The 26,385-nt window shown below is 50.3% G+C and overlaps 1 protein-coding gene across 3 annotated transcripts in view; it reads right to left on the reverse strand.

The window, feature by feature from the left end:
• Nucleotides 1-25,745, reverse strand: part of GALNT13 (polypeptide N-acetylgalactosaminyltransferase 13) — a 43,113-nt gene extending 17,368 nt beyond the window's left edge. For 2 of the 3 annotated variants that reach the window (XR_005701758.1, XM_040070251.2), the window contains exons 1-7: nucleotides 25,576-25,745; nucleotides 24,298-24,466; nucleotides 19,298-19,464; nucleotides 17,243-17,450; nucleotides 15,565-15,735; nucleotides 10,020-10,137; nucleotides 2,837-3,017 (exon numbers count right to left, since the gene is read on the reverse strand). Coding sequence is in view for 2 of the 3 variants with exons in the window: in XM_040070251.2 (XP_039926185.1) it covers nucleotides 2,837-3,017; nucleotides 10,020-10,137; nucleotides 15,565-15,735; nucleotides 17,243-17,450; nucleotides 19,298-19,464; nucleotides 24,298-24,466; nucleotides 25,576-25,717 (1,156 nt within the window). In the remaining variant the exon portion in view is untranslated. Of the gene's footprint in view, nucleotides 1-2,836; nucleotides 3,018-10,019; nucleotides 10,138-15,564; nucleotides 15,736-17,242; nucleotides 17,451-19,297; nucleotides 19,465-24,297; nucleotides 24,467-24,883; nucleotides 24,966-25,575 lie in introns of those variants that run through there. The other variant, XM_040070252.2, reaches the window with a different exon arrangement.
• Between the last annotated feature and the right edge of the window lie 640 nt (nucleotides 25,746-26,385).

Genomic DNA, 26,385 nt, shown 5'->3' on the forward strand with positions numbered 1-26,385 from the left:
GCTGAGGAGGGAATATTTTGGGCACAGTTTGTGTTCCCAGAGAGGATCCCAATCCCACATTTTGCCCTCGCACGCAGGCAGGGAAGAGGCTTTTTTTGCAGCCAGACAATTGTGAGGATTTGCTGTGATTTAGGAGGAAAATCCCTCCCGGTTTCCTCTCCCAGGATCGTTTGAGCCCCACCTGACCCAGGCTGGGACCGGCCCACACGCAGCAGCTCCCAGATTCCAGATTCACCCATTTCCTTTCTCTCCTTTAATCCCATTTGAAGCGTATCCAGGATTTCTGGGATTTCTGAAACCCTCCCGAATTATCTGCAGGCCCTGAGCCAGGCTCTTCCCAAGGAAAACTCCGGCTCCTCGTTAATCCAGGGTCACACTAAACCCAAAACGGGATTTTTCCTCACTGCTTTGGGTTTTTTTTTTTTCCTTGGTTTCCTTTAAATCCAGCGTGGATTTGTTAAAAACTCTGGCTCCTGACTCATCCCAGCACAAATAAAGACTCCCTCACTATCCACACAAAAATAGGAGAAGGCGCCAATTAAAAACACGCTCGAGATCCCAAAAATTAGAGCTGGGCTCTCCTCCAGCAGAATTCCATTTTCCCAGGGAACCGGATCGCTCCAGACTTTTAATTTGGGATGTAATTAGGAGGTGTGGCCCTTATTATGCCGGGAACAATTTCCCACTGGGAGCAGCCCCCGGCTCCTCTCTGCTGGGATCTCAGGGATCTCAGGGATGAATCAGCTCCCAGAGGAGCTGGGGGATGAGGCTGTGCCACGGATAACAGAGCCCTCATTACCAACAGGCAAATTCCAGGCAAATTCCTTTGTTATCCCAGAGAATTATCCCGAGAGCTCCATTCTCCTCATTATTAGGAAGGGGAAAGGATCAAAGAGCAGATTAAAAATATTCAGGAATAGGTTTTTTTATATTTAGGAATGCCCTATTAAAAAAAAAAAATTCTATTATTTCCTACTTCTTTTCGTGGAGAGTTTCCATGAAAATGTTCATTTTATTGCCCTTTCTCCCCCCTTTGATTCCTAATGCTGGGGAATCATCTCATTATAGTTTATCGATTAATTAATACAGATATTAATAAATAACTTGGGAAGAGATCAGGGAATACAAAGACCATCTATTCCCAAATTTTTCCACACGACTGCAATTTTGGATTACAAACCCTTGTCGCTGGCAGTGACCTAATTCCAGCCTTTCCCTGCAATCCAGTTTTCTCCAAGGGTTCTTTGTTGGAATTCTATATGAAATCCTGGGAATGTGTAAGTGGGAAGAGGAGAGGGTACTTCTAGGAGGAAGAATTCCAGCTGATCTGGGCTCCTTCCAGAAGAGAAGAACAGTTTTTCCTCATGGAAAAACAAGGAATAACCTCACAATAAACATAAAAAGCAGGCTGGCATTTCATCCTAACTTTTCTGTTTTAAAGGAACAGCTTCCTCAAAAATTGGTGGGACGAAATCCATAAGGGAGAGATCCATAAATATATATATAATAGAATATATTTTACACCGTTATTGGGCACTTAAAATGAGCACAGAATTTTTAAAATTTAAATTTCCCAGCTTGTTAAGGGATTTCCAGGATGGGCTGGGAATATTCTACGAGCACAACCTGTGCAGTCACAGGAGAAGGGGGATTCCAAAAGCAGAATCCCAGAGATTCTTCCCGGCTGGAATTAGGTGCTGGTTCCTGATGATCTTGAACCCCTGGAAGAAGCAAAGTCCAGGAGCAGCAGGAATTCAGCTGGAACAGGTGAGGGATAACACCAGGAAATCGTGCAGGGGAAGCAGCACAAAGCTCACACGGATATTATCGACTTGGCAGGAAAACTGAAACTGACTCCACCACGGAATTTCACTGGGAAGGAAGTCTGAAGATGGGAAAACGGGAAGATTTATCCCACAGCAAAATAGCAACGACACTTCCATAGTGCACGGGCGCTCCCTGCCACAGGTGGGGAAGAAAATTCCAGGTGTTGTTCTCCAAAGGCTTCCTGCTCTCCGTGCTGGGACCTCTGCTGTCCTTCCCATTGATCCCCTGGGGATTTTAGGGAAAACCTGGGTTCCTCCTGACAAGAGAGACCCTGAGGGGCTGGAGCTTGGCCAGGGAAGGGAGCTGGGAAGGGGCTGGAGAATTCCTGAGGGAGCTGGGAAGGGGCTGGAGAATTCCTGAGGGAGCTGGGAAGGGGCTGGAGAATTCCTGAGGGAGCTGGGAAGGGGCTGGAGAATTCCTGAGGGAGCAGGGAAGGGGCTGGAGAATTCCTGAGGGAGCTGGGAAGGGACTGGAGAATTCCTGAGGGAGCTGGGAAGGGTCTGGAGAATTCCTGAGGGAGCTGGGAAAGGGCTGGAGAATTCCTGAGGGAGCTGGGAAAAGGCTGGAGAATTCCTGAGGGAGCTGGGAAGGGGCTGGAGAATTCCTGAGGGAGCTGGGAAGGGGCTCAGCCTGGAGAAAAGGAGGATGCAGAGGGATCTTTTCCCTCTCTGCAATTCCCTGACAGGAGGGGACAGCCGGGGGGATTTGGGATCTGCTCCAGGGAACAGGGACAGGAGGAGAGGGAACGGCCTCAGGCTGGGCCAGGGGAGCTCAGGGTGGATTTGGGGAACAATTCCTCCATGGAAAAGGTGCTCAGGTGGAATCCCCACCCTTGCAGGGATTTCCCAGCCCTGTGGAGGTGGCAGTGCTGGGAATTCTTGGACTCAAATATCTCGGAGGACTTTCCCACCCCAAACCACTCCAGAGCTCCACGACACCTCCCGTTTCCAGCTCCCCGTTTTTCCAGGACGCCTTCCAGACCGCCAGCCGATCCCAGCCGCGGCCGTACCCGGGGAGATGATGTAGAAGAAATCCTTGAACTCGTCCATCCACACCTCGGCCAGCCGGCGGTTGTTCTTGTTGATGACGTGGCCGGTGCCTCCCGGGAACGTGTAGGGAGTGGCCTTGCGGAAAACGTGTCCCACGTGGGAGCAGGTGACGATCTCCAGGGAGCCCCCGCACTGCCAGATCTGCAACGGGAACGTGGAAAACGTGGGGGAAAACAGCCCCAAATCCAGCAGAATCCCAGAAATGCTGGGAGCTGTGTCCCCACCCAATTTATCAGGGATTTCAAGGGAATTTGAAGGGAAATTTCAGGGAAATTTTGGAAAACACGTCCCAGAGGTGATGATCTCCAGGGAGACCCCGCACTGCCAGATCTGCCATGGGAACCTGGAAAATATCGGGGAAAACAGCCCCAAATCCAGCAAAATCCCAGAAATGCTGGGAGCTGTGTCCCCACCCAATTTATCAGGGATTTCAAGGGAATTTGAAGGGAAATTTCAGGGAAATTTTGGAAAACACGTCCCACAGGTGACGATCTCCAGGGAGCCCCCACACTGCCAGATCTGCCATGGGAATGTGGAAAATATTGGGGAAAACAGCCCCAAATCCAGCAGAAACCCAGAAATGCTGGGAGCTTGTCCCCACCCAATTTATCAGGGATTTCAAGGGAATTTGAAGGGAAATTTCAGGGAAATTTTGGAAAACACGTCCCACAGGTGATGATCTCCAGGGAGCCCCCGCACTGCCAGATCTGCAATGGGAACCTGGAAAATGTGGGGGAAAACAGCCCCAAATCCAGCAGAATCCCAGAAATGCTGGGAGCTGAGTCCCCACCCAATTTATCAGGGATTTCAAGGGGATTTCAAGGGAATTTGAAGGGAAATTTCAGGGAAATTTTGGAAAACACATCCCACGGGTGACGATCTCCAGGGAGCCACTGCACTGCCAGATCTGCCATGGGAATGTGGAAAATATCGGGGAAAACAGCCCCAAATCCAGTAGAATCCCAGAAATGCTGGGAGCTGTGTCCCCACCCAATTTATCAGGGACTTCAAGGGGATTCAATGGAATTTGCAGGGAAATTTCAGGGAATTTTTGGAAAACACATCCCACAGGTGACGATCTCCAGGGAGCCCCTGCACTGCCAGATCTGCTGTGGGAAACGTGGAAAACCTGCAGGAAAACGATCCCAAATCCAGCTGGGGTTGATATCCTGTGTCCCCACCCAATTTATCAAGGATTTTGAGGGAATTTGAGGGGAAAATTCAGGGATTCGGCTCTGGGTGGCAACAAACGTGAGGGCAAAGTGGGTGGGATTTTGGGCCTCAGTTCAAATCCAGTCGGGATAGTTTGGGAGTTTAATGGGAGAGAAAGGACTTTTTAAAGGACACTCCGGAATTCACAGCACATTCCACCGCACAGGAATTCTATGGAAGAAAAGGAGAATTTTCTAAGAAGAAAAGGAGAATTTTAACTGGATTTTCCCTGCTCTTCCCCAAAATCCACGGAGCTCAGGCCCAGCCACAGCCCAAGGAGCAATAAAGACAATTTTGACTGGATTTTCCCTGCTCTTCCCCAAAATCCATGGAGCTCAGGCCCAGCCACAGCCCAAGGAGCAATAAAGACAATTTTAACTGGATTTTTCCTGCTCTTCCCCAAAATCCATGGAGCTCGGGCCCAGCCATGCTCCAGAGAACAATAAAGACAATTTTGACTGGATTTTTCCGGCTCTTCCCCAGAGTGGAAGTGATGGGAATGGGTCACTTGGATTTGTGTCCTTGGAGCACAAAGAAGTCCCCATCCTGCTGGGAAAGGCGTCGTTCCCTAATGGATTCATGGATTTTCCGTGATTGCGTAATATTTAAAGGAGCAGAGCAGAACTTCTACCCACAAACTCATAAATATACATAATTTTTAAAATATATTTTGATATACAGTTATTTATACATATTATATATGTATATAAAAATATATAATTTATCCATTACAATATATTTTAAATAATATACTTTACATGTATATTTATACAATATGTTTATATATTATATATTTTTTATACATGTATATATAAATATATAAAATTCCAGAGCCTCTGAGGTGAAATTCAGGAATTCAGGGTGTGTTCCCTGCCTCATGTGCTGGTGAAATCCCAAAAAATTCCATTACAGATGAGGGAGACGACGCGGGGAACTTTTCCCAGATGGAAAATTTTCCCTTTCCAGTGCCGGAGCCAAAATCTGTGCTCGGGAATAACACAAGACATGGCGGAATTCCGGAATTTAGAACTTTGGGGGTTAAGTAAAAGAACAAATTCTGCTGCTGGATCACTGCGGAGTGAGAAAGGCTGGGAATCCTGGAATTATTTAGCTTGGAAAAGAATTCCAGGATCACTGAGTCCAATGTTAACCACGTCCACCACTGATCCACGTCCTCAATCCACAGCTTTCAAATCCTCAGGGATGGGACTTAGCCTCCTCCCAAGGAGCCAGAAGGATCCAAATTATTTATTTCAATTATTTATTTTCATTAATTTAAACATTTTAATTATTTATCTTAATTATTGCGATTATTTACTTCATTTATCTATTTCAATTATTTATTTTAATTCTTTATCTTAATTATTGCGATTATTTACTTCATTTATCTATTTCAATTATTTATTTTAATTATTAATTAATTAATAAATACTTTTAATTATTAATTTAATTATTTAATTTTTTAAACTATTTACGTTAAATATTTATTTCAACTATTTACGTTAAACATTTATTTCAACTATTTCAGTTCCGAATTTTTATCTCAATTATTTATCCCAAATATTTATTTCAATTGCCTGTTTCAAATTGCTTTAATTTCAATGATCTATTTGAAATATTTTGATTATTTCAGCTTTTTATTTGGATTATTTCATTACAATTATTTGACTTCCGGGCCCCTCCTGGTGTTAAATCCCTGGGTTTTTTGGGAGTTTTAAACGGGAGCTCTGGTGAAACCCTGGAATTAAAGCTCCTTGACGCGGTTCCCATGGCAACCAAGGCAGATTTTGTTAATTAGGGCTCCCTCCATTCCCAGAATTCCATGAGAACCAGGAGGGATGGGTTCCGTGGGAGCAGCAGCAAAATATCCCGGGGATAACTGCTCGGGGACTCAGGGGGAACTTCGGGATGGGGCTGACGAGGAATTCCAGAGGGAACACGGAAAAATCCCAAGTATTCACCTGGGAGGTGCTCATGGAGCAACCTGGGAGCACGGAACAAATGACTCCATGGAATTTCATGGAATAACTCCAAATAAAACCATGGAATAACCCCAAATAAAACCATGGAGTAGCCCCAGACAAAACCATGGAATAACCCCAAATATACACCAGGGAATAAATCCCAAATATTCACCTGGGATGTGCTCTTGGAGCAACCTGGGAGCACTGAATAAATAATTCCATGGAATAACCCCAAATAATTCCGTGGAATAACCCCAAATAAAACCATGGAATAACCTCAAATAATTCCTTGGAATAACCCCAAATAATTCCATGGAATAACCCCAAATAAAACCATGGAATAGCCTCAAATAATTCCTTGGAATAACCCCAAATAAAACCATGGAATAACCCCAAATACACACCAGGGAATAAACCCCAAATATTCACCTGGGATGTGCTCATGGAGCAACCCGGGAGCATGGAATAACCCCAAATATTTCTACAGAATAACCCCAGATAATTGAATGGAATAACCCCAAACAATTCCACGGAATAACCACAGATAGAATTCCATGGAATAACGCCATATATACACCAGGAATGTATTCCCAGAGCAGCCTCATAGTGTGGGATAAACCCCAACTACACACCAGGAATGTGTTCACGGAAAAATCCGGGAATAACCCCAACAATACAGCAGGGAAGAAATCCCAAAATATTCACCATGGATGCGCTCATGGAGCTATTTGGGAATAACTGGACGCGCCAGGAAGGAGGACACACCACCTGAGGTGCCCTCCATCCCAAATCCCAGCATTCCCGTGCTGTTTTCCCATTCCAGCTGGCAGGAAATTCCTCCCATGCCATCATTTTTAAACATCTCTGTTCCTGGAGACTTTTCCAGCCCAATTTTTGGCTCTCCTTGGAGCAATCTGCTCCCTGTGCCAGCTGGGATTGGATGTGGGGGAACCTGCACCCTCTCATACGGAAAAGGAATTTTCCAGTCTTTTTAAAAAATCCCAAACAAATCAACCTTCTGGGATACTCCCCGGGAACGTGACTGCTTTCCAGAAGTTCCCATCCCGCCTAAGAATTGTGGGATTTCAGGGATCTGCTCCCCACAAAGACTATGGAATGCATTCATCCCTCGCTGCTGTGACTCCAGGGAATTGTGGAAAGGTTTGGGTTGGGAAGGGCATTAAATCCCATCCCAATCCATCCAGGAACACCTCCCTCCGTCCCAGAGTATTCCAGCCTGGCCTTGGGCACTGCCAGGGATCCAGGGGCAGCCACAGCGGCTCTGGGAATTCCATCCCAGGCAGGAATTCCCAGTTCCCAATCTCCCACCCATCCCTGCCCTCTGGCAGTGGGAGCCATTCCCTGTGTCCTGTCCCTCCAGCCCTTGTCCCCAGCCCCTCTCCAGCTCTCCTGGAGCCCCTCCAGGAGCTCTGAGCTCTGCCTGGATCCTTCCCTGCTCCAGGGGAACATTCCCAGCTCTCTCTCCCAGCTGATTCTGACTGGATTCCAAAGGAATTAACCCTTCCTGCTCCTCGTCCGTTTCCTCTCGCAGGGATCCCGGAGATCAGAACAACTCCACTGTCACACCCCTGGGGAAATCCCCTTTTCCCTGATCCCAAATAAATCCCACCCCGCTCAGAGCTCACATTCCCTTTCCCAGCCCTGCCTGGATTATCCTGAGGAATATCCTTATCCTAAGGAATAACCTTGAAGGAATTTATTTTCTGATGGCCACATTGTTTTTAATTCCATTTCCAAAGCCGTGGGAATTCCTTTCGGAGCACCAAGTTTTCAGGGCATTCTCCAAGCGGGCTAAAACCGCTCGGAGAATTCAACAGAAAACTAGAAATGTCAGTAATTCCATCAATAGAAATAAAGTTTGGGGAACAAATCAGGTTTTCCTCGGCCAAAGCAAACCCTTGGAGATCCCTTCAGAAATCCCTTCCAGGAGTTATTATCATTTTTCCCTAATTAAAAGACTTTAATAACTCCTAAAAGGGTTCATTAAAGACCCATTAGCAATGAAAAACATCCAAAAAAAAACCCCCATGGATTTTCCCAAAATAATCTAATTATACCCCATGGATGCTCCTCCTGGAAATGCCTCTGAGAGCAAAAAAAGCTGGAAATGCTTTGAATTATTCTTTGGGATAATGCTGGATCGGGACGCAGACAAGACAGAGATGATCCAGGGAAAGCAAAGGCACTGGATAACATTTTTGAGGATTCAGGAATTCACAAAATTTGGGGGTGGGGGCAGCCAGGTTTATTTTTTGGGATTGATTTATTTTTCGGGATTTATTTCTTTTTTGGGATTTATCTGTATTATTCTGAACCGATCCCAAATCTCCTCCCTCCCTTTGGTGACCAAATCCTGGATGTAAGAACAGCTCCAGGAACGTCCCTGAGCCCCGCTCCAAGCCCAGCCAGGATTTGCTCCCAGGGTTTTCCTGACAGGAGATATTCCCAAATCCCATGGGACGAGGGCAGCTTTGGAGCTGGAGGAACCTCCCCGACCCCTCAGCTCTCCTGGCTCCCAATTTCCCATGGATTTGTTCCCTCAGCTGGGATTTGGACCCTTGGATGTCCCTGATAAAGTCACACAAAATATCCCTGGATTTTCACTTGGGTTTCCTTCCAGAGGCTCTAAATCCCAATAAACGGCGCCAGGTGAATCCCTGGCCTTCCCAGGGCAATATCCCGATTTATTCCCATCCCATTCACTGGTTTAGGGTGGGAAAGGCACACTTGGAATGCTTTACCAGTGCCTGGCACGCCCTGCTCCAGGGATCTCCTGGAAAACTCGGAAAACCAAGGAAAAGAATTCCTGCACAGGGGCCTTGGCACATCCTAGGAGGAATTTTAGGAGTCAAAACAGCAAAAAAGTGTGGGAATCTCCTCATCTGAAGCATCCAGGCTCAGGAGGGGAACTGAAGCCTTTGATTTTCCTGCAAAGGGAACGACTACAGTTCCCAGGAATGGCCTGGAAAAGCTTTCAAATTCCCAGCTGGTCTTCCCTGGGAAAAATCTGTTCCCAGAAAAGCTTCAAAGGGGTTCCTGGCAAGGACAATGGTCCTGGTGGAATGGCAGAGACAGGAAAAAGGAGGAAAAGGCATTCCCAGGATGTGCCGGGGGTACCAGAGGGACCCTGGGGGTGATTCCCATTCCCATCACTAATTCCAGAAATGGCGGAGGAACGCCCGAGGAGTCCAGAGCCATTCCCAACATCCTTTCCAACCGTTCCTCATCCCAGCCTCCATCTCCCACTTTTCCCTTCTATCCAAAGGGCAGTGACTGGATGCATTTCCCCTCAGAGGTGTGGCTCACAGCTCTCCCAGCAGGAACTCCGGCGTTTTCTGCACGAGGTGGAATTTCCCTGGCACAGACGCAGAATTCCAGCCACAACTTGCAAGTCCGTGATGTCACCATTCCCAAAACCTCTCGATTTTAAGGGTTTTTTTAGGTTTGTTTGTTTGTTTGTTTTTTGGGGGGTTTTTTTGGTGTTTTGGGGGGTTTTTTGGGTTTTTTTTGTTTGTTGGTTGGTTTTGGGGGTTTTTTGGGGTTTTTTGTGTGTTTGTTTGTTTTGGTTTTTTTGTTTTGGGGGTTTTTTTGGTTTTTTTTTCGTGAGGTGGTTTTTTTTGTTTGTTTGTTTTTTGTTTTTTTTTTGTTTGTTTTTTTTTTTTTTAACATAAATTGATATCAAATTCCCACTGGGCGCCTCGTCTCTTCCATGAAGGAACGACTGAAACATACGGAATTTTGGGAGGGACAAACCCCCTCACTGCATTAAAGTATTCCATGCAGCAAAAACTCCCAAAAACACCCCAAGGAGGCGTTTCCCCAAACTTTAAAAATTCCATTTCACCCGTGAGCTGAAGCAGGAGCTCCCTTGAAGGAACCACAGCACAAACGGGGGGAATTTTTTGGAGGAAGGGGGGAAAAGAAAAGGAAGGAAAAGAGGAATTACCCTAAAGGACATTTCAAGATTCTCGCCACCCCAGATATCCATTCCCGCATCGTAAGTTCCTATCTCTTCAAAGTAGCTCCTGTCAATAGAAAACAGGCCACCAGCCATAGTTGGGGTCCTGGGGGGAGAACAGACAGGGGGAAAAAACAACAAAGGAAAACGGGGAAAACAAAACAAAAACAAAAACAGAAAAGAAGGGAGAAAGAAAAAAGACCTTTTAAAGGACGCTCTGGAATTTACAGCACATTTCACTGCCCCACGCTCTGGCAATTCTATGGGAAACAACCAGAAAAGGAGAATTTTGACTGGATTTTCGTTGCTCTTCCCCAAAATCCACAGAGCTCAGGCCCAGCCACGCTCCAAAGATCAACAGAGACAATTTTAACTGGATTTTCCTTGCTCTTCCCCAAAATCCTTGGAGGTCGGGCCCAGCCACACTCCAAGGAACAATAAAGACAATTTTAACTGGATTTTCCTTGCTCTTCCCCAAAATCCTTGGAGGTCGGGCCCAGCCACACTCCAAGGAACAATAAAGACAATTTTGACTGGATTTTCCCTGCTCTTCCCCCCAAATCCACGGAGCTCAGGCCCAGGGCTGCTCCCATTCCCATGGATTATTTCAGGAGAATTGTGAGAGCAAACCGGGTGGGATTTGGGCTTCCTGAGTGAGCAGCAGCTCAAATCCAATCGGGAACGCTTGGGAGGAGTTTAATGGGAAAAAAAAGGACTTTTAAAGGACACTCTGGAATTTACAGCACATTTCACCACACAGGAATTGTATGGAAAACAAATGCGAGCTATGAGAAGAGAATTTTGACTGGATTTTCCTGCTCTTCTCTAAACTCCACATAGCTCAGGCCCAGCCACACTCCAAGGAACAATAAAGACAATTTTGACTGGATTTTTCCTGCTCTTCCCCCAGAACCCACGGAGCTCAGGCCCAGGGCTGCTCCCATTCCCATGGATTATTTCAGGAGAATTGTGAGGGCAAACTGGGTGGGATTTGGGCTTCCTGAGTGAGCAGCAGCTCAAATCCAATCGGGAACGCTTGGGAGGAGTTTAATGGGAAAAAAAAAGGACTTTTAAAGGACACTCTGGAATTTACAGCACATTTCACCACACAGGAATTGTATGGAAAACAAATGCGAGCTATGAGAAGAGAATTTTGACTGGATTTTCCTGCTCTTCTCTAAACTCCACATAGCTCAGGCCCAGCCACACTCCAAGGAGCAATAAAGACAATTTTGACTGGATTTTCCCTGCTCTTCCCCCCAAATCCACGGAGCTCAGGCCCAGGGTTGCTCCCATTCCCACGGATTATTTCAGGAGAATTGTGAGGGCAAACCGGGTGGGATTTTGGACCTCCTCAGCTCCGATCCAATCAGGAATGCTCGGGAGGAGTTTAATGGACAGGAAAAATACTTTTAAAGGACGCTCTGGAATTTACAGCACATTTCACCACACAGGAATTGTATGGAAAACAAAGAGGAGCCATGAAAATATCCAGAATTTTGACTGGATTTTCCTTGCTCTTCCCAAAGATCCATAGAGCTGAGGCCCAGCCACGCTCCAATAACAACAATTTAAACTGGATTTTCCTGCTCTTCCCCAAAACCCATGGAGCTCAGGCCCAGGGCTGCTCCCATTCCCATGGATTATTTCAGGAGAATTGTGAGGGCAAACCGGGTGGGATTTTGGACTCCCTCAGCTCCGATCCAATCGGGAATGCTTGGGAGGAGTTTAATGGCTCGGCTTTGCCTCAGAGGCACCAAGTGAGCAGGAAAATCTCAGTTAAGGGGATCAGGAATCCTTAGACCAGGGATTTGCGTGGGGATGGCGGATTTCCCAGGAAACGGCTGCTCCCTGTTTTCCAGCACTCAAACAGGAATGCCAGCCCAGCTGGGGGGAGCACAGGGATTCATCCGGGAGGGAACAAGTCAATCCCAAATCCCAGTTTTCCTCCCAGATGTCCCAGCACAGCCAGAGGGGTTGGGGGCTCAGCTCATCCCAGCAGCTCTAAATCCGTGGAATTTGGTGGAGTGACCCTCAGGAGGCTCTGGAGCCAGGCTGGGAGAGCTGGGAATGTTCCCCTGGAGAAGGGAAGGATCCAGGCAGAGCTCAGAGCTCCTGGAGGGGCTCCAGGAGAGCTGGAGAGGGGCTGGGGACAAGGAATGGAGGGACAGGACACAGGGAATGGCTCCCACTGCCAGAGGGCAGGGATGGGTGGGAGACTGGGAACTGGGAATTCCTGCCTGGGATGGAATTCCCAGAGCAGCTGTGGCTGCCCCTGGATCCCTGGCAGTGCCCAAGGCCAGGCTGGAATACTCTGGGACGGTGGGAGGTGTCCCTGGATGGATTGGGATGGGATTTAAGGTCCCTCCCAATCCAAACCTTCTCCTTCCTCCTCCTTCCTCTCCTGCATGGAGACACTCTCTGCTGGATACAAAATTTCCCATTTTTATCCCAAGACTGAGCCTTAAGCCAGTGTTGAAGGATGAAACTGCACTGGACACACGGACCTGGATTCTCCCTAAGGACCCCAACAGCCTTTGCTTCCTCAATCCAAACACTTCCCAAATCCCTCCCTAACAAACCCAGTTCCACACTGGAAAATTCAGTAACTCGTGCCCTGATCCCCAGCTCCTGGCACAGTGGGAATGCAGCACCGTTCCCTGGGATGTGAATCTAATGGGACACAGCCAGACCCGCAGAGCTTTCCCTGGAAAACCACCCCAACCAAAATATCGGGAAGATCAAAGGGGCTTAAAGCGGATTTTGAACTGGAATTTTTTTTTTTTTTCCCCTCAGTTCTGCGTCTTTTCCCTGCGGAATCGCCTGACAACTCCTGGGAATTGCTGTGCCTGACTCTCACCATCGCCTGATCCTGTTTTATTTGGGAAGCAACGTCTGCTTCCCGTTCCTGCAGCTCCCAGCACAGGAAACACCGGAGCAATCCCAGGCCTGCTGCATCCCAGAAAAGCCACAACCCGTGCCAGGAATCAGCATGGGAGAGGAAGAGGGATGGCAAAGGGGACTCCAGCCCTGGGGCTCCCACGTGGCATCGCCTCATCCCGCTCTTCCCGAGGAATCCCATCCCAGGCACCCCCCAGCACAGAATCCCGCTAAAGCGGACCACTGGATGCATCTGGGAACGAAGGGTTGGCACCAGGATCAGCATCGACCCCCGCTGCTCATCACCCAGGCAGGGTTAATTAACTGCAATCAGCTCCAGGTTTCGTCATTAATTATTAAGATATTAATATAATATCGAGATAATCAGTTACATCATAACATCCAGAGTTCCAGCAGCATTTGGAGAATGTTCCCAGGCACAGGGGGGCATTTTTGGGATGTCTTGCAGGGCCGGGATTGATGGTCCCTGTGGGTCCCTTCCAGCTCCGTGATCCTAACACATTCCTGATATTTAATCCTGTGTTTTTCCTATTTTTTGATCTTGCATTTTTCCTTGGATTTGATCCTGTATTTTCCCTCTCAATCCCTAATTTATACAAAACCTTTCCTGGACCACAATCCTTATTTTTAGTATTTCTAATCCCAGCCTGGAGTGCCTTTGGCTTCAAACACGGAGGGAAAGGCCTGGAAATATCCATAAAAATGGGCCGGAAATGCCCAGCGCAGCCTGAATGATTCCGGGATTCTCTGGCTGAAATTCCTGGACTAAAACCTGAGATTTTGGATTTAACCCAGCCTAAAGCACCAACCCTTCACTCTCAGCTCTTTGTGACAACCGTGCCACAGGGGGCATTTGTCCCTCTGCCCCCTTCGCTTCCCAACTCCCACTTTATCCAGAGAATCCTGCAAAATTCCAGGGAAAAACCGATGGGGGGAAAAAAAAAAAAAAGGAAATAAACAAACCCGGGGTTTTTTGCTTTATCAATTTTAAGAGTCAATCCAGCGTCTGAGCCGGGATTAATTTCGAGCCCTGCTCCATCTCGGGGTAAGGAAGTGAGGACTGGGATTGCATTCCTTGGAAAATTCCCCGTGCCTGGGAAGGGATTGGGTGGAGCTCAGCCAGGCCCTGCACAGCTCCTTAGGATCCTTCATTTTCCCAATTTCCACGCGCGCCTGAGCTTTAATCCAGAGCTGCCGGCCCAGGGAGGAGGTTTTGGCTCAGCAGGAAAACAATTCCCTGCTCTGACAGCCAGGGCCTGCCTGCTTTTCCTGGGAATAAACCCCAAATCCAGCCTCTGCAGGACAATCTGGGACACAAATGGGAATTTTGAAAGCGATTTTTGGAAGGTTTTTCCCGCCCTTCCATCCCCTTCCTCGCCTGGATTGATCCCTGAGCTGTCCCTCCCTCTGCCTGCAGGACTGGAATCCCTCCCACTTCCCAGGATTTAAATCCATCCACTCGGGAAAACTTTCTCGGCCTCTTCTGGAATTCTGCAGGAAGCCCCAGCAGCCTTTGGAGCTGAGCTGAGCAAGCATCCCATGGCCAGGAATTTATTCCGTTTTCAGCTCCATTTCAGCTTTTGGAAGAGGTTTTGTTCCACTCCGTGATTCCAGCAATTAAATGGAAGAGGTCAGGACATGCTCTTGGATCATTTTTCCCTCGGGGTGCTCCGTTATCAATCCCATTTTCCAAGCAATAAACCAGGAATTTAAATGCAAATCACTGGGGTTCAAGGCTGAAAAAATGCTGAGAATGACTTTGGAATATCTGCCTTAAATCCCGAAAAAATGGGAATAAAAATCCGTTTGCAGCAAATTAACAGAGGGAGCTGAACAAGCAGAAATCTTTGGAATTCCTGCACCTTGGGAAGAGGATGGGATGGGGGTCAAGTGCAAATCACTGGGGTTCAACGCTCAAAAATGCTCAGAAATTATTTGGAATATCCACCTTAAATTAAAAAAAAAAAAAAATAATAATGGGAATAAAAATCCGTTTGCAGCAAATTAACAGCGGGAGATGAACGGGCAGAAATCCTTGGAATTCCTGAATGCTGGGAAGAGATTGGGAGGGGGGTTAAGTGCAAATCACTGGGGTTCAAAGCTCAAAAATGCTCAGAATGACTTTGGAACATCTGCCTTAAATCCCAAAAAAACGGGAATAAAAATCCATTTGCAGCAAATTAACAGAGGGAGACGAACAGGCAGAAATCCTTGGAATTCCTGAACATTGGAGCTGAACAAGCAGAAATCTTTGGAATTCCTGCACCTTGGGAAGAGGATGGGATGGGGGTTAAGTGCAAATCACTGGGGTTCAGAGCTCAAAACCACTCAGAAATCTTTTGGAATATTTGCCTTAAATCCCGAAAAAATGGGGGAAAAAAATCCGTTTGCAGCAAATTAACAGAGGGAGATGAACAAGCAGAAATCCCTGGAATTCCCAAATGAGGCAGAAACCTTTGGAATTCCCGAACTCTGGGGCTGAACAAGCAGAAATCCCGGGAACTCCTGCGCCTTGGGAAGAGCACGGGATGGCGTTTGCAGCGGCCCGGGGCTCCCTGCGATTCCGCCCTCCGATCCTGCGGCAGAATTTCGGGAGCCGGGCGGGATTTTTTGGGAAAGGAGGGGCGCTGACCTGACGGGCAGGGTCCTGTCCCCTTTCCTGCGCTCCATCTCCCGCTGGGGCACGGGATACCAGCGGAAATTCAGCTTCCAGTTGAAGCCCCCGTAGGTCATGTCCGAGCCAGCCATGTACTCGAAGGTGTCGTCGCTGATCACGTCGATGATGGGACACACCACGGTTTTCCTGGGGGGAAAAAAAAAAAAAAACGGGAATCTGGGGGTTATGGTGGTGTTTGGGCACGGTGGGAGGTGTAGGGGAAGGAGGGAAGGGGAAATAAAGTGAGGGAGGAGGGGGAAAAGAGGGAGGGAGGAGGGGGAAGAAAGGGGGGGAAAAGGGAATGGGGAAAAAAAAGGGAATGGGGAAAAAAAAGGGAACGGGGAAAAAAAAGGGAATGGGGGAAAAAAGGGAATGGGGGGGAAAAAAGGGGAAGGGGGGAAAAAAAGGGAAGGGGGAATAAAAGGGGAGGGGAAGAAAAAGGAAGGGGAAAAAAGGGGGAAGGGGAGGGAGGAAAAAGGGAAGGGGAAAAAGGGGAAGGGGGAAAAAAGGGGAAGGGGGAAAAAAGGGAAGGGGAAAAAAGGGAAGGGGAATAAAAGGGAAGGGGAAAAAAGGGAAGGGGAAAAAAGGGAAGGGGAAAAAAGGGAAGGGGGAATAAAAGGGAAGGGGGAATAAAAGGGAAGGGGGAATAAAAGGGAAGGGGGAATAAAAGGGAAGGGGGAATAAAAGGGAAGGGGGAATAAAAGGGAAGGGGGAATAAAAGGGAAGGGGGGGAAAAAAGGGAAGGGGGGAAAAAAGGGAAGCGGGGGAAAAAGGGAAGGGGGGGAAAAAGGGAAGGGGGGAAAAAAGGGAAGGTGAGAAAAAAAGGGAAGGTGAGAAAAAAAGGAAGGTGAAAAAAAGGGAAGGGGGAAAACAGGACGGGAAAAGGGAATAAAAAGGAAAGGGGAAAAAAAAGGAAGGGGAAAAAAGGAGGAAAATGAAAAGAAATGGGGGAAAAGAAAGAGAAAAGGGGGAGAAAAAGAGAAGAATAAAATGAGGGAGAAGGGGAAAAAAGAAGGGAAAGGGAAAAGAACGGAGGGGAAGAAGGGGGGGAAGAAAGAAGGAAAATAGGGGGGGGAAAATAAGGAAAAAGTGGGGAAAGGAAAGAAAAGGGGAGAAAGGAGAGGGAAAACAGTAAAGGAAGGGAAGGAGAGAAAAGGAAGGAAAAGAGAGAAGAGGAAAGGGAGGAAGGGGAGGAAGAAGAGAAAGGGGAAAGGGGGAAAAGGAAAAAGTGAAAAATAGGGGAAAAGCTTCAAAACTGAGGGAAAGGAGAAGGAAATGGGAAAGAAGGGAGAAAAGAGGGGAAAAGCAGGGGGAAGAGGGGAAGAAAAGGGAAAAAAGAAAAAAGATGGGAAAAAGGGTGGCAGGAGGGAAAACAAGAAAAGGACAAAAGAGGGTGCAAATTTCCATTGGAGGAGGTCAGAGAGAGAAGTTGTTCCTGGTAAAAAACAGGGAGAAAGCTTCCTTTGGGCAGGAGAGATCCAGACCCTGGGAAAGCTGCTCCCACACTTCTTCAGGAACGAGACTTTGATACAAACAGCGGCGAAATAAGGAAACATTTAACATTTTCTTCATTCCGGCTCAGTGATTCCTATTTATCAGCGGGCAGGGAAGGGCCCGGAGCGGATCCCCGCCTGCGGAGCTGGGAATTCCTTACCTGTCCTCCTTGATCCTGGCCAGCAGCGGCTCCAGCCAGCCCAGGGTGCACTCGCAGTGGGCGTCCAGGAAGGTGATCACCTGGCCCCGGGCAGCCGCGGCCCCGCGCAGCCGCGCCCGGATCAGCCCCGACCTCTGCTCCATCCGCAGGATCCGCACGGGCACCGCCAGCTTCCGCACGTAATTCTCCAAGGAGGCCTTCAAGAACTCTGCCAGGTTTGGGGAAAAACGGGAGGAAAGCGGGAGTTTTTTGGTTGGTTTGGTGTTTTTGGGTTTTTTTTTTTTTTTAGGGAGGTTTTATTCCAAGGTTTTATTCCACAGGACCTCCCCCTGCTTGGAGCATGTCTCCTGGGGGTGGGAATGAGATGGAAGCCAAGGTCCCTTCCGAGCCAAACCATTCCCCGATTACAGGAGAAGATTGCAGGAATTTTAAATCCTTGGAATAAACCAGCAACCACAGAACAAAGACGCTTTGGGCAATTTGCTGCTGGTTCAACCCCCAAAATAAATTTTAAAAGGGCTCTTTTTGATGGATTTCTCCATTGCCGAGCAAAAATGGGAATTTCTTGGCTCAAATCCTCCTGCACCTTCTGGCACAGGGAATCATGAAGCCACTTAACGAGCAGGGAGATCCGGGCAGTAATTAGGGTGCAATTAACGCTCCGTGGGGCAGAAGTGAAGGATGGAGGGGCTGCAGGGCTGAGTTTGCCATCAGCACCCATCGGGCTGCGCCAGGAGCCCCTCTCATCCCTCTGATTCCCTAAGGAACTCGATGGGATTCCTTTCCCAGGGAGCCCCAGCTCCACAGGCAGAGCCTGCTTTTTTAAAGGCTGGGGTTAAACGGGGATGAAGTTTTCACAGAAACTAAAAGAAAAAAGAAGGCGAAGAATGAAGGAAGCGAAGCACAGAGAAGAGCGATAAAGGCAGGGCTGGAGTGAGATGATCCCCTCCAACCCAAACCACTCCGAGATTCCATGGAACTGACTTGGTGGGGATACTCGGGAAAATCTGAAACATGGAATGAGGAGGGTGGAGGGACAGGAAGGAAAGGACTGGCATTTCCCAGGAATGTCAAATTAACTGAGCTGGATCTGATCCAGGGCCTGGAGGGGCTCCAGGAGAGCTGGAGAGGGGCTGGGGACAAGGGATGGAGGGACAGGACACAGGGAATGGCTCCCAGTGCCAGAGGGCAGGGCTGGGTGGGAGATTGGGAATTGGGAATTCCTGGCTGGAATGGAATTCCCAGAAAAGCTGTGGCTGCCCCTGGATCCCTGGCAGTGCCCAAGGCCGGGCTGGAGCAGCCTGGGATGGTGGGAGGTGTCCCTGGATGGATTGGGATGGGATTTAAGGTCCCTCCCAATCCAAACCTTCTCCTTCCTCCTCCTTCCTCCCCTGCATGGAGACACTCTCTGCTGGATACAAAATTTCCCAGTTTTTTCCCAAGACTGAGCCTTCAGCCAATGTTGAAGGATGAAACTGCACTGGACACACGGACCTGGATTCTCCCTAAGGACCCCAACGGCCTTTGCTTCCTCAATCCAAACACTTCCCAAATCCCTCCCTAACAAACCCAGTTCCACACTGGAAAATTCAGTAACTCGCGCCCTGATCCCCAGCTCCTGGCACAGTGGGAATGCAGCACCGTTCCCTGAGATGTGAATCTAATGGGACACAGCCAGACCCGCAGAGCTTTCCTTGGAAAACCACCCCAACCAAAATATCGGGAAGATCAAAGGGGCTTAAAGCGGATTTTAAACTGGAAAAATAATTTTTTTTTCCCTCAGTTCTGCATCTTTTCCCTGCGGAATCGCCTGAGAACTCCTGGGAATTGCAGTATCCCAGGCCAGGCTGGACACTGGGATGGTTTGGAGTTATCCCTGCCGCGCGCTTTTAAAGCTCCCCCCAAACCCAAACCATCCCGACATCCCACCGCCTCCGCGCCCCGGCATCGCCCAACACCCGGGAACCCAAGCGGCAGAGCCGCAGGACTCCCCCCCACCCCTCCGGAATTCCCCTCGGGAATCTGGGGCGGGGAAGCGCCGTGCCGGCCGCGCACCTCTCTCGCTGGCGTCGTCCACCAGCAGGATCTCGGCCAGCAGGCGCGGCGGGGAGCGCGCGATGACGCTGTGCACGGTGCGCAGCAGCGTGCTCCACGCCTCGTTGTGGAACACGATCACCACGCTGGTGTCGGGCAGCTCCTCCGGGTACACCTTGCTCCTGCACCTGCGCCGGGAATAAACGGCGGGAATAAACGGCGGGAATAAACCCGGGGCGGGGGGTCAGGGGTGGAGGGGACAGAGGCGGGGATGGAAGCGGCTGCGGGATGGAAGAGCGAGCGCGGCGCAGGGAGGGTGCGGAGGGGTGAAGGGGCGCGGTGCAGGTCCAGAGGCTGGAATTCCAACGGCTCCGGGGATGAGGCAGGATGGAAAAGGGGCTTGGAAACAGCCATGGCTCTGCTCCAAGGGGAACCTGCCACATCCAGGGAGTTCAGGATGGTGGGGATGGGTTAAAATGAACTGGAGATCCAGAGGTTGGAATTCCAACGGCTGTGGGGACGAGGCAGGATGGAAAAGGGGCTTGGAAAAGCAGCCACGGCACTGCTCCAAGAAGGAGGTTCCACATCCAGGGAGTTCAGGATGGTGAGGATGGGTTAAGGAACAAACCAGAGATCCAGAGACTGGAATTCCAACGGCTCTGGGGATGAGGCAGCCTGGAAAAGGGGCTTGGGAACAGCCACGGCACTGCTCCAAGGGGAACCTGCCACATCCAGGGAGTTCAGGATGGTGGGGATGGGTTAAGCAACAAAGTGGAGATCCAGAGACTGGAATTCTGACTACTGTGAAGTTGAGACAGGCTGGAAAAGCAGCCACGGCACTGCTCCAAGGAAGAGGTTCCACATCCAGGGAGCTCAGGATGATGGGGATGGGTTAAGGTGCGAATTGGAGATCCAGAGACTGGAATTCCAATGGCTCTGAGTATGAGGCAGGATGGAAGCAGCCATGGCACTGCTCCAAGAAGGAGGTTCCACATCCAGGGAGTTCAGGATGGTGGGGATAGGTTAAGGAGCAAACTGGAGATCTAGAGACTGGAATTCCAACGGCTGTGGGGATAAGGCAGGATGGAAAAGGGGCTTGGAAACAGCCACGGCTCTGCTCCAAGGGGAACCTGCCACGTCCAGGGAGTTCAGGATGGTGGGGAAGGGTTAAAATGAACTGGAGATCCAGAAGTTGGAATTCCAACGGCTGTGGGGATGAGGCAGCCTGGAAAAGGGGCTTGGAAAAGCAGCCATGGCACTGCTCCAAGAAGGAGGTTCCACATCCAGGGAGCTCAGGATGGTGGGGATGGGTTAAGGAACAAACCGGAGATCCAGAGACTGGAATTCCAACAGCTCCGGGGATGAGGCAGGATCGAAAAGCAGCCATGGCTCTGCTCCGAGGGGAACCTGCCACATCCAGGGAGATCAGGATGGTGGGGAAGGGTTAAGGAGCAAACCGGAGATCCAGAGACTGGAATTCCAACGGCTCCAGGGATGAGGCAGCCTGGAAAAGGGGCTTGGAAAAGCAGCCACAGCACTGCTCCAAGGGGAACCTGCCATGTCCAGGGAGTTCAGGATGGTGGGGATGGGTTAAGGAGCAAACTGGAGATCCAGAGACTGGAATTCCAACGGCTCTGAGGATGAGGCAGGATGGAAGCAGCCACGGCACTGCTCCAAGGGGAACCTGCCACATCCAGGGAGTTCAGGATGATGGGGATGGATTAAGGTGCAAATTGGAGATCCAGAGACTGGAATTCCAACGGCTCTGAGGCAGGATGGAAAAGGGGCCTGGAAGCAGCCACAGTGCTGCTCCAAGGGGAACCTGCCACATTCCAGGCTGACGGGATGAATTAAGGAACAAACTGGACAAACTGGAGATCCAGAGACGGGAATTCCATCTGCTCTGACACAGGACAGGCTGGAGAAGGGGCTCAGCTCCCTCTCCCACTCCTGACATTCCAAGCAAGGACGCGGCTCAGCCCCAGGGATCTGATTCCAGCCCCGCACTGTTCAATCAGAGACTCCAGGTACGGCCATTCCCAGGTGGATTTGGCTGCAGGGAGGTGTGGAGCACACAGGGAACGGCCTGGGATGAGCCAGGAAAAGCAGAGCTGATCCAGGACTGATCCACCTGCAATGCTGGAATCCTGCCTGTTTTCCCAAAGTTCCCACTCCAGGAGCAAACCCTGCCAGTTCAGCCAGGCACCATTCCATCGTCTGGGGTATTTCTGGGAAAACCAGGAATGTGAGGCACCCACACGTCCTTTAAAAACAGGGAATAGCCGTGGATTTTTCAGAGGTAACCCAGGCACACCAAAGCCTTCGAATCCCCCTCCCAATCCTCATTTCCAGAGGTCTGTGGGAAAAGCGGGATCCCAGATTTCCTGCAGACTCTCTGGGAGAGGGTATCACGGGAAGGAGGAATGGCTCTTCTGAGGCAGCCTGGAAATTCATCCTCGGGACAAGAAAATTCCTGCAAAAACACCCTGAGTTCATCTGGGCTTTTATCCAAACCGCTCCAGCATTTCCTGCAATTCCAAGCCCCTCGAAGCCAGGAGCAAAGGAAATGAAAAAAAAAAAAAAAATCCCTTTGGACCAATTTCCCTGAAATAAAATCAGTTTTCTCCTCCACCCAGGGACGTCTCGGGGGCTGCCAGGGAGGAAAATCTGTTTTCCATGATTTTCCCACTAATGAAGGAGCTGACAGCTCCTCTTTTCCAATTACACCTCCGGATGCAAACGGCAGCTCCGAAGGCAGCTGCAGCCCACGTGGAAAACGTGGAGGGAAGAAGGAGGATTGTGCTTCTGGAAGGGAAATTTCCACGTGTTCTCGGAATAAAGGAGGACTTTGACGATCCAAAGGTGTCCACGTCCGGGAAAAACATTCCGGTACTTCTGGAAATCCCACGGGAACTCTGGCACTGCCACCACTCACCCGGGGAGTCGGAGAATCCCAGGATGGTTTGGGGTGGAAGGGACCTCAAATCCCAGCCCAGGCACATCCCAGCATCCCAGGCTGCTCCAGGGATCACTGGACACTTCCAGGGATCCAGGGGCAGCCTCAGCTTTCCTGGGAAAGCTGTGCCAGGATCTCCCCACCCACTGAGGAAGGAATTTTTTATCCACCGCGACTTAGAGCTGGAAAAACCCCAAATCCAACAGGTCCTGGTGCAGAACAATTGGATCAGGTGGGGCTATCCCTAAAGAAACCAATTTTCCCTCCCCTGAGGGCTCAATTTCAGGAATAACAAATTTTGGTCTCACCTAGAAATCCGATCAGGAATTCCTGCCCTGGCACATGGATGTGAGGGAAGGATTTTCCCGATTAAAGGGAGTTTTCCCACACATCCACTGCCACCCCTGCACTGCTCCTTCCCAAGCCCTTTCCCTCACCCAGGATCACATCCCAATGTTTTCTTTTTCATTTGGAGAATCCCCATAAAACTCCAGCTCCATGTTTAACCCTGGCTGCCATTCCAGAAATCCCAAAGTTTCTGCTCAGCCCTGGATGTTCCCAAGCACTGGAGCATCCCCAGGAGCCAATTCCAGCTGCAGTCTCCAGGAGAAAATCCAATTAGGATGCTGCAGCAATCCATGGAACGGCACTTGGAGCCTCACTCATCCAGAGAAGATTGAGGAGGGATTTCTTCCCTGGCTGCAGAAAATCCTTGGGAATGAAATGAGGCGTTTCCCTGGTGAGCTAAGCCGGGTTTAAGGTTTAATCAATAGCTCGTAATTAGAGCTGGCTCTGATTAAAATCTCCAGCTTGGCCATTTCCAACAGGACCCTGGAAATTCCAGGGACATTCCCTGACAGAGAACTTGGGATGAGAGGAGAAGCAAAGGAAACTCTGAGCGTGAGATCCCACTGGAATTAAACCATCAGTCCCAGGGCTGGGATACAGCGGGAGACAGCTCTGCCTGGATACAGCAACGGGATGGGGAATTCGTGGGATCCTGATGAGGAATCCCATTCCCACAGAACCCCAGGAGCCAGGCTGGGAGAGCTGGGAATATTCCCCTGGAGAAGGGAAGGATCCAGGCAGAGCTCAGAGCTCCTGGAGGGGCTCCAGGAGAGCTGGAGAGGGGCTGGGGACAAGGAATGGAGGGACAGGACACAGGGAATGGCTCCCACTGCCAGAGGGCAGGGATGGGTGGGAGACTGGGAATTCCTGGCTGGGATGGAATTCCCAGAGAAGCTGTGGCTGCCCCTGGATCCCTGGCAGTGCCTAAGGCCAGGCTGGAGCAGCCCGGGATGGTGGGAGGTGCCCATGGCAGGGCTGGGATGGATGGGATTTAAGCTCCCATGCCCACCATTCCCCAGCATTCCCAGGACGTGATTTAAGCCCCCATCCCATCCCCAGCATTCCCAGGATGTGATTTAAGCCTATCCCATCCCCAGCATTCCCAGATGTGATTTAAGCCTATCCCATCCCCATTCCCCATCCCATCCCATTCCCAGATGTGATTTAAGCCTATCCCATCCCACCCCATCCCATCCCCAGCATTCCCAGGATGTGATTTAAGCCCACCCCCATTCCCCAGCCCATTCCCAGGATGTGATTTAAGACCCATCCCATTCCCAGATGTGATTTAAGCCCATCCCATGCCATTCCCAGTGTTCCCAGGATGTGATTTAAGCCTATCCCATCCCACCCCATCCCATCCCCAGCATTCCCAGGACGTGATTTAAGCCCCCAGCCCATTCCCAGGATGTGATTTAAGCCTATCCCATCCCGTGCCATGCCATACCACCCCATTCCATCGATCCCATCCCACTGATCCCATCCCATGCCATGCCACCCTGTCCCATTGATCCCATCCCATCCCATCCCACCCCACCCCATGCCATGCCATCCCATCCCATCCCATCTATCCCACTGATCCCATCCCATTGATGCCATCGATCCCATCCCACCCCACGCCATCCCAACCCACCCCATCCCGTGGATCCCATCGATCCCACCCCACCCCATCCCACTGATCCCGCCCCACGCCCTTCCCGGCGTTCCCGGCTCTGACCCGTCCAGCCGCACGTCGGGCAGGCTGCGGTTGAGGGCGATGCGGTCGCTGGCCAGGAGGTTGAACTGGTTGATCTTGAACAGCTCCTTCATCTTCTCCTGCTCCTCCCTGGGGATCAGCACCGCCCTGCCCATCTCCCCCGGGCCCTCCTGGCTCCGGGAAATGACGGCTGGAAAACGGCAAAAGCTGCTCTGAGCACCTGGGAACGGGATCTGTCCTTCGGGAAGACTTTGGTGTTCCGCAGGGAATGCTGGAAATCCAACCCCCTTTGCTTCACCGGGAGCTTTTATCCCTCCCTGCATCCAGGAACATCCGGTTTTATTCCAAGATTTTGATCCCCCGGGATTTGTTCCCTCACACTGTCCCAGGGTGCTCCAAGCCCCATCCAAGCTGGCCTTGGACACTTCCATGGATGCACAGCTGCTCTGGGCACCCTCGCAGCGGAGCTGCAGCTGCCCCTGGATCCATGGAAGTGTCCAAGGGCTGGGAGCAGCCTGGGACAGCGGGAGCTGTCCCTGCCCATGGAATGGGATTTAAGGTCCATTCCGACCCCAACCACTCCATAAAACACAAACTTGGACAGCACCAAAGCAGCGCTAAATCCTGCAGATCCTGGGATGCTCTCTGCCGGGAAAAGCCATTTCCAGACACGAACACGAGGCCAAACCCTACGGAACAGGGAGCCGACAGTCTTGGAGGGGCTGGGATTGCGGGAATTCCAGAGTTCCTGTGCCCACAGGCTCTGATCCCCTCAGCAAACGCTGCACTGACCTGAGGCCGTGGAACAGCTCCCAGAATGGAGTGACAGCGCTGGGATTGTGGCTGTGGGGTTTGGATAGAAGGGTGTGGTGTCACAGGGGGCAAAACTCAGAGCTGAAGGGTTTAGAACACAGGAATAGAGATAAAGCCAGATGCAGGATTTAGGGCAGAGGCTGAGTCCTTCTCTTTAACCTTCTTCTTCACGGGTCTGGGTGGGATTTTGTAACTGGAGAGAAAAATCCCCATTGCAGACCACGGGTGTTTGGTTATTGGGTTAAAGGTAAAAATAATTTAGGTGCCATCTCCTAATTGGACAATTTGTGCTTAAAAGGCCTTGGAGAGAAAGGGATAGGAGCCATTTCCTACTTTTTTAGCCAGAACTCACCGTTTGTGAGACTGCAACACCGACAAGAATCAACAAACACCCGAGCCCGAACACAAACCCCCGTCTCCGGAGCGTCTCGCTCCCGGCTCTGGCGGGATAAAGGAGGAGAAAACCCGCGCGGGGCCGGCTCTCACCGCGCAGCGCCGGCAGCAGCGAGCGCTCCTTGCTGTCCTGGCACTTGTTGCACTCGCTGAAGTAGAGCAGCAGGAAGACGTCCAGCAGCACCCAGAGCAGCGAGGTGGCCAAAACCACCCGGCAGTAGCCGAACCTCCGCATGGCTCCCGGCGCGGGATCACAGCGCCGCGGCGCCCGGCCGCGCCGGCAGGGAGGAGCGTCCCGCTGCGGCAACAGGAGAAGCACAGCGTCACCCCGGTTCTTCTGAGGTTTTTTTAAAGCCTTTTGATCGTTCATAAAACGGAGTCAGACTTTTTAGCTGCTGTACAATATTGGGAGCAGTTTCTGCCTTTTTCTCACACGTGTAACAATGTCCTAGGGTAACTTTATGATGCCTGTATCCCCAATCGTCTGTTCTGTTTGTGCTGTATATTGAGTCCTGTGCCTTTCAGACTGGTTCTAAGAGCAAGGAGAAGCGCGGAGTTTGTTTTGAGAAAACTGCCTGACTCCACCACATCCTTCTGCTGGACAGGCGTGTTCGGCGGAGGCTTGGAGAGACTGCAGGGACAGAGAATCTTTTTTTGCTTTTAGTTAGTTTCAGCTAGCTAGGGCAGAGAAGTTCCCTGGACTGTTTTTTTTCCCTTTTTCTTGGAACTGTTTAAACCTGCTCTGGACTGAAAACCCAGGGGAGCACTGGGGGCTGCACCTGCGGCCCACCCGGGCCTGGACCTCGGCATTTTCCAGCAGCGCCGGAGGGACCTGGGACTGAGGAGATGACTGAGAGAGAGAGCCGAGCTACACCCATGGCAAGGACTTTCTCAGTTTGCCAT

This window comes from Hirundo rustica, chromosome 7 (genome assembly GCF_015227805.2).
Source record: "Hirundo rustica isolate bHirRus1 chromosome 7, bHirRus1.pri.v3, whole genome shotgun sequence".
Classification (NCBI taxonomy): Eukaryota; Metazoa; Chordata; class Aves; order Passeriformes; family Hirundinidae; genus Hirundo; species Hirundo rustica.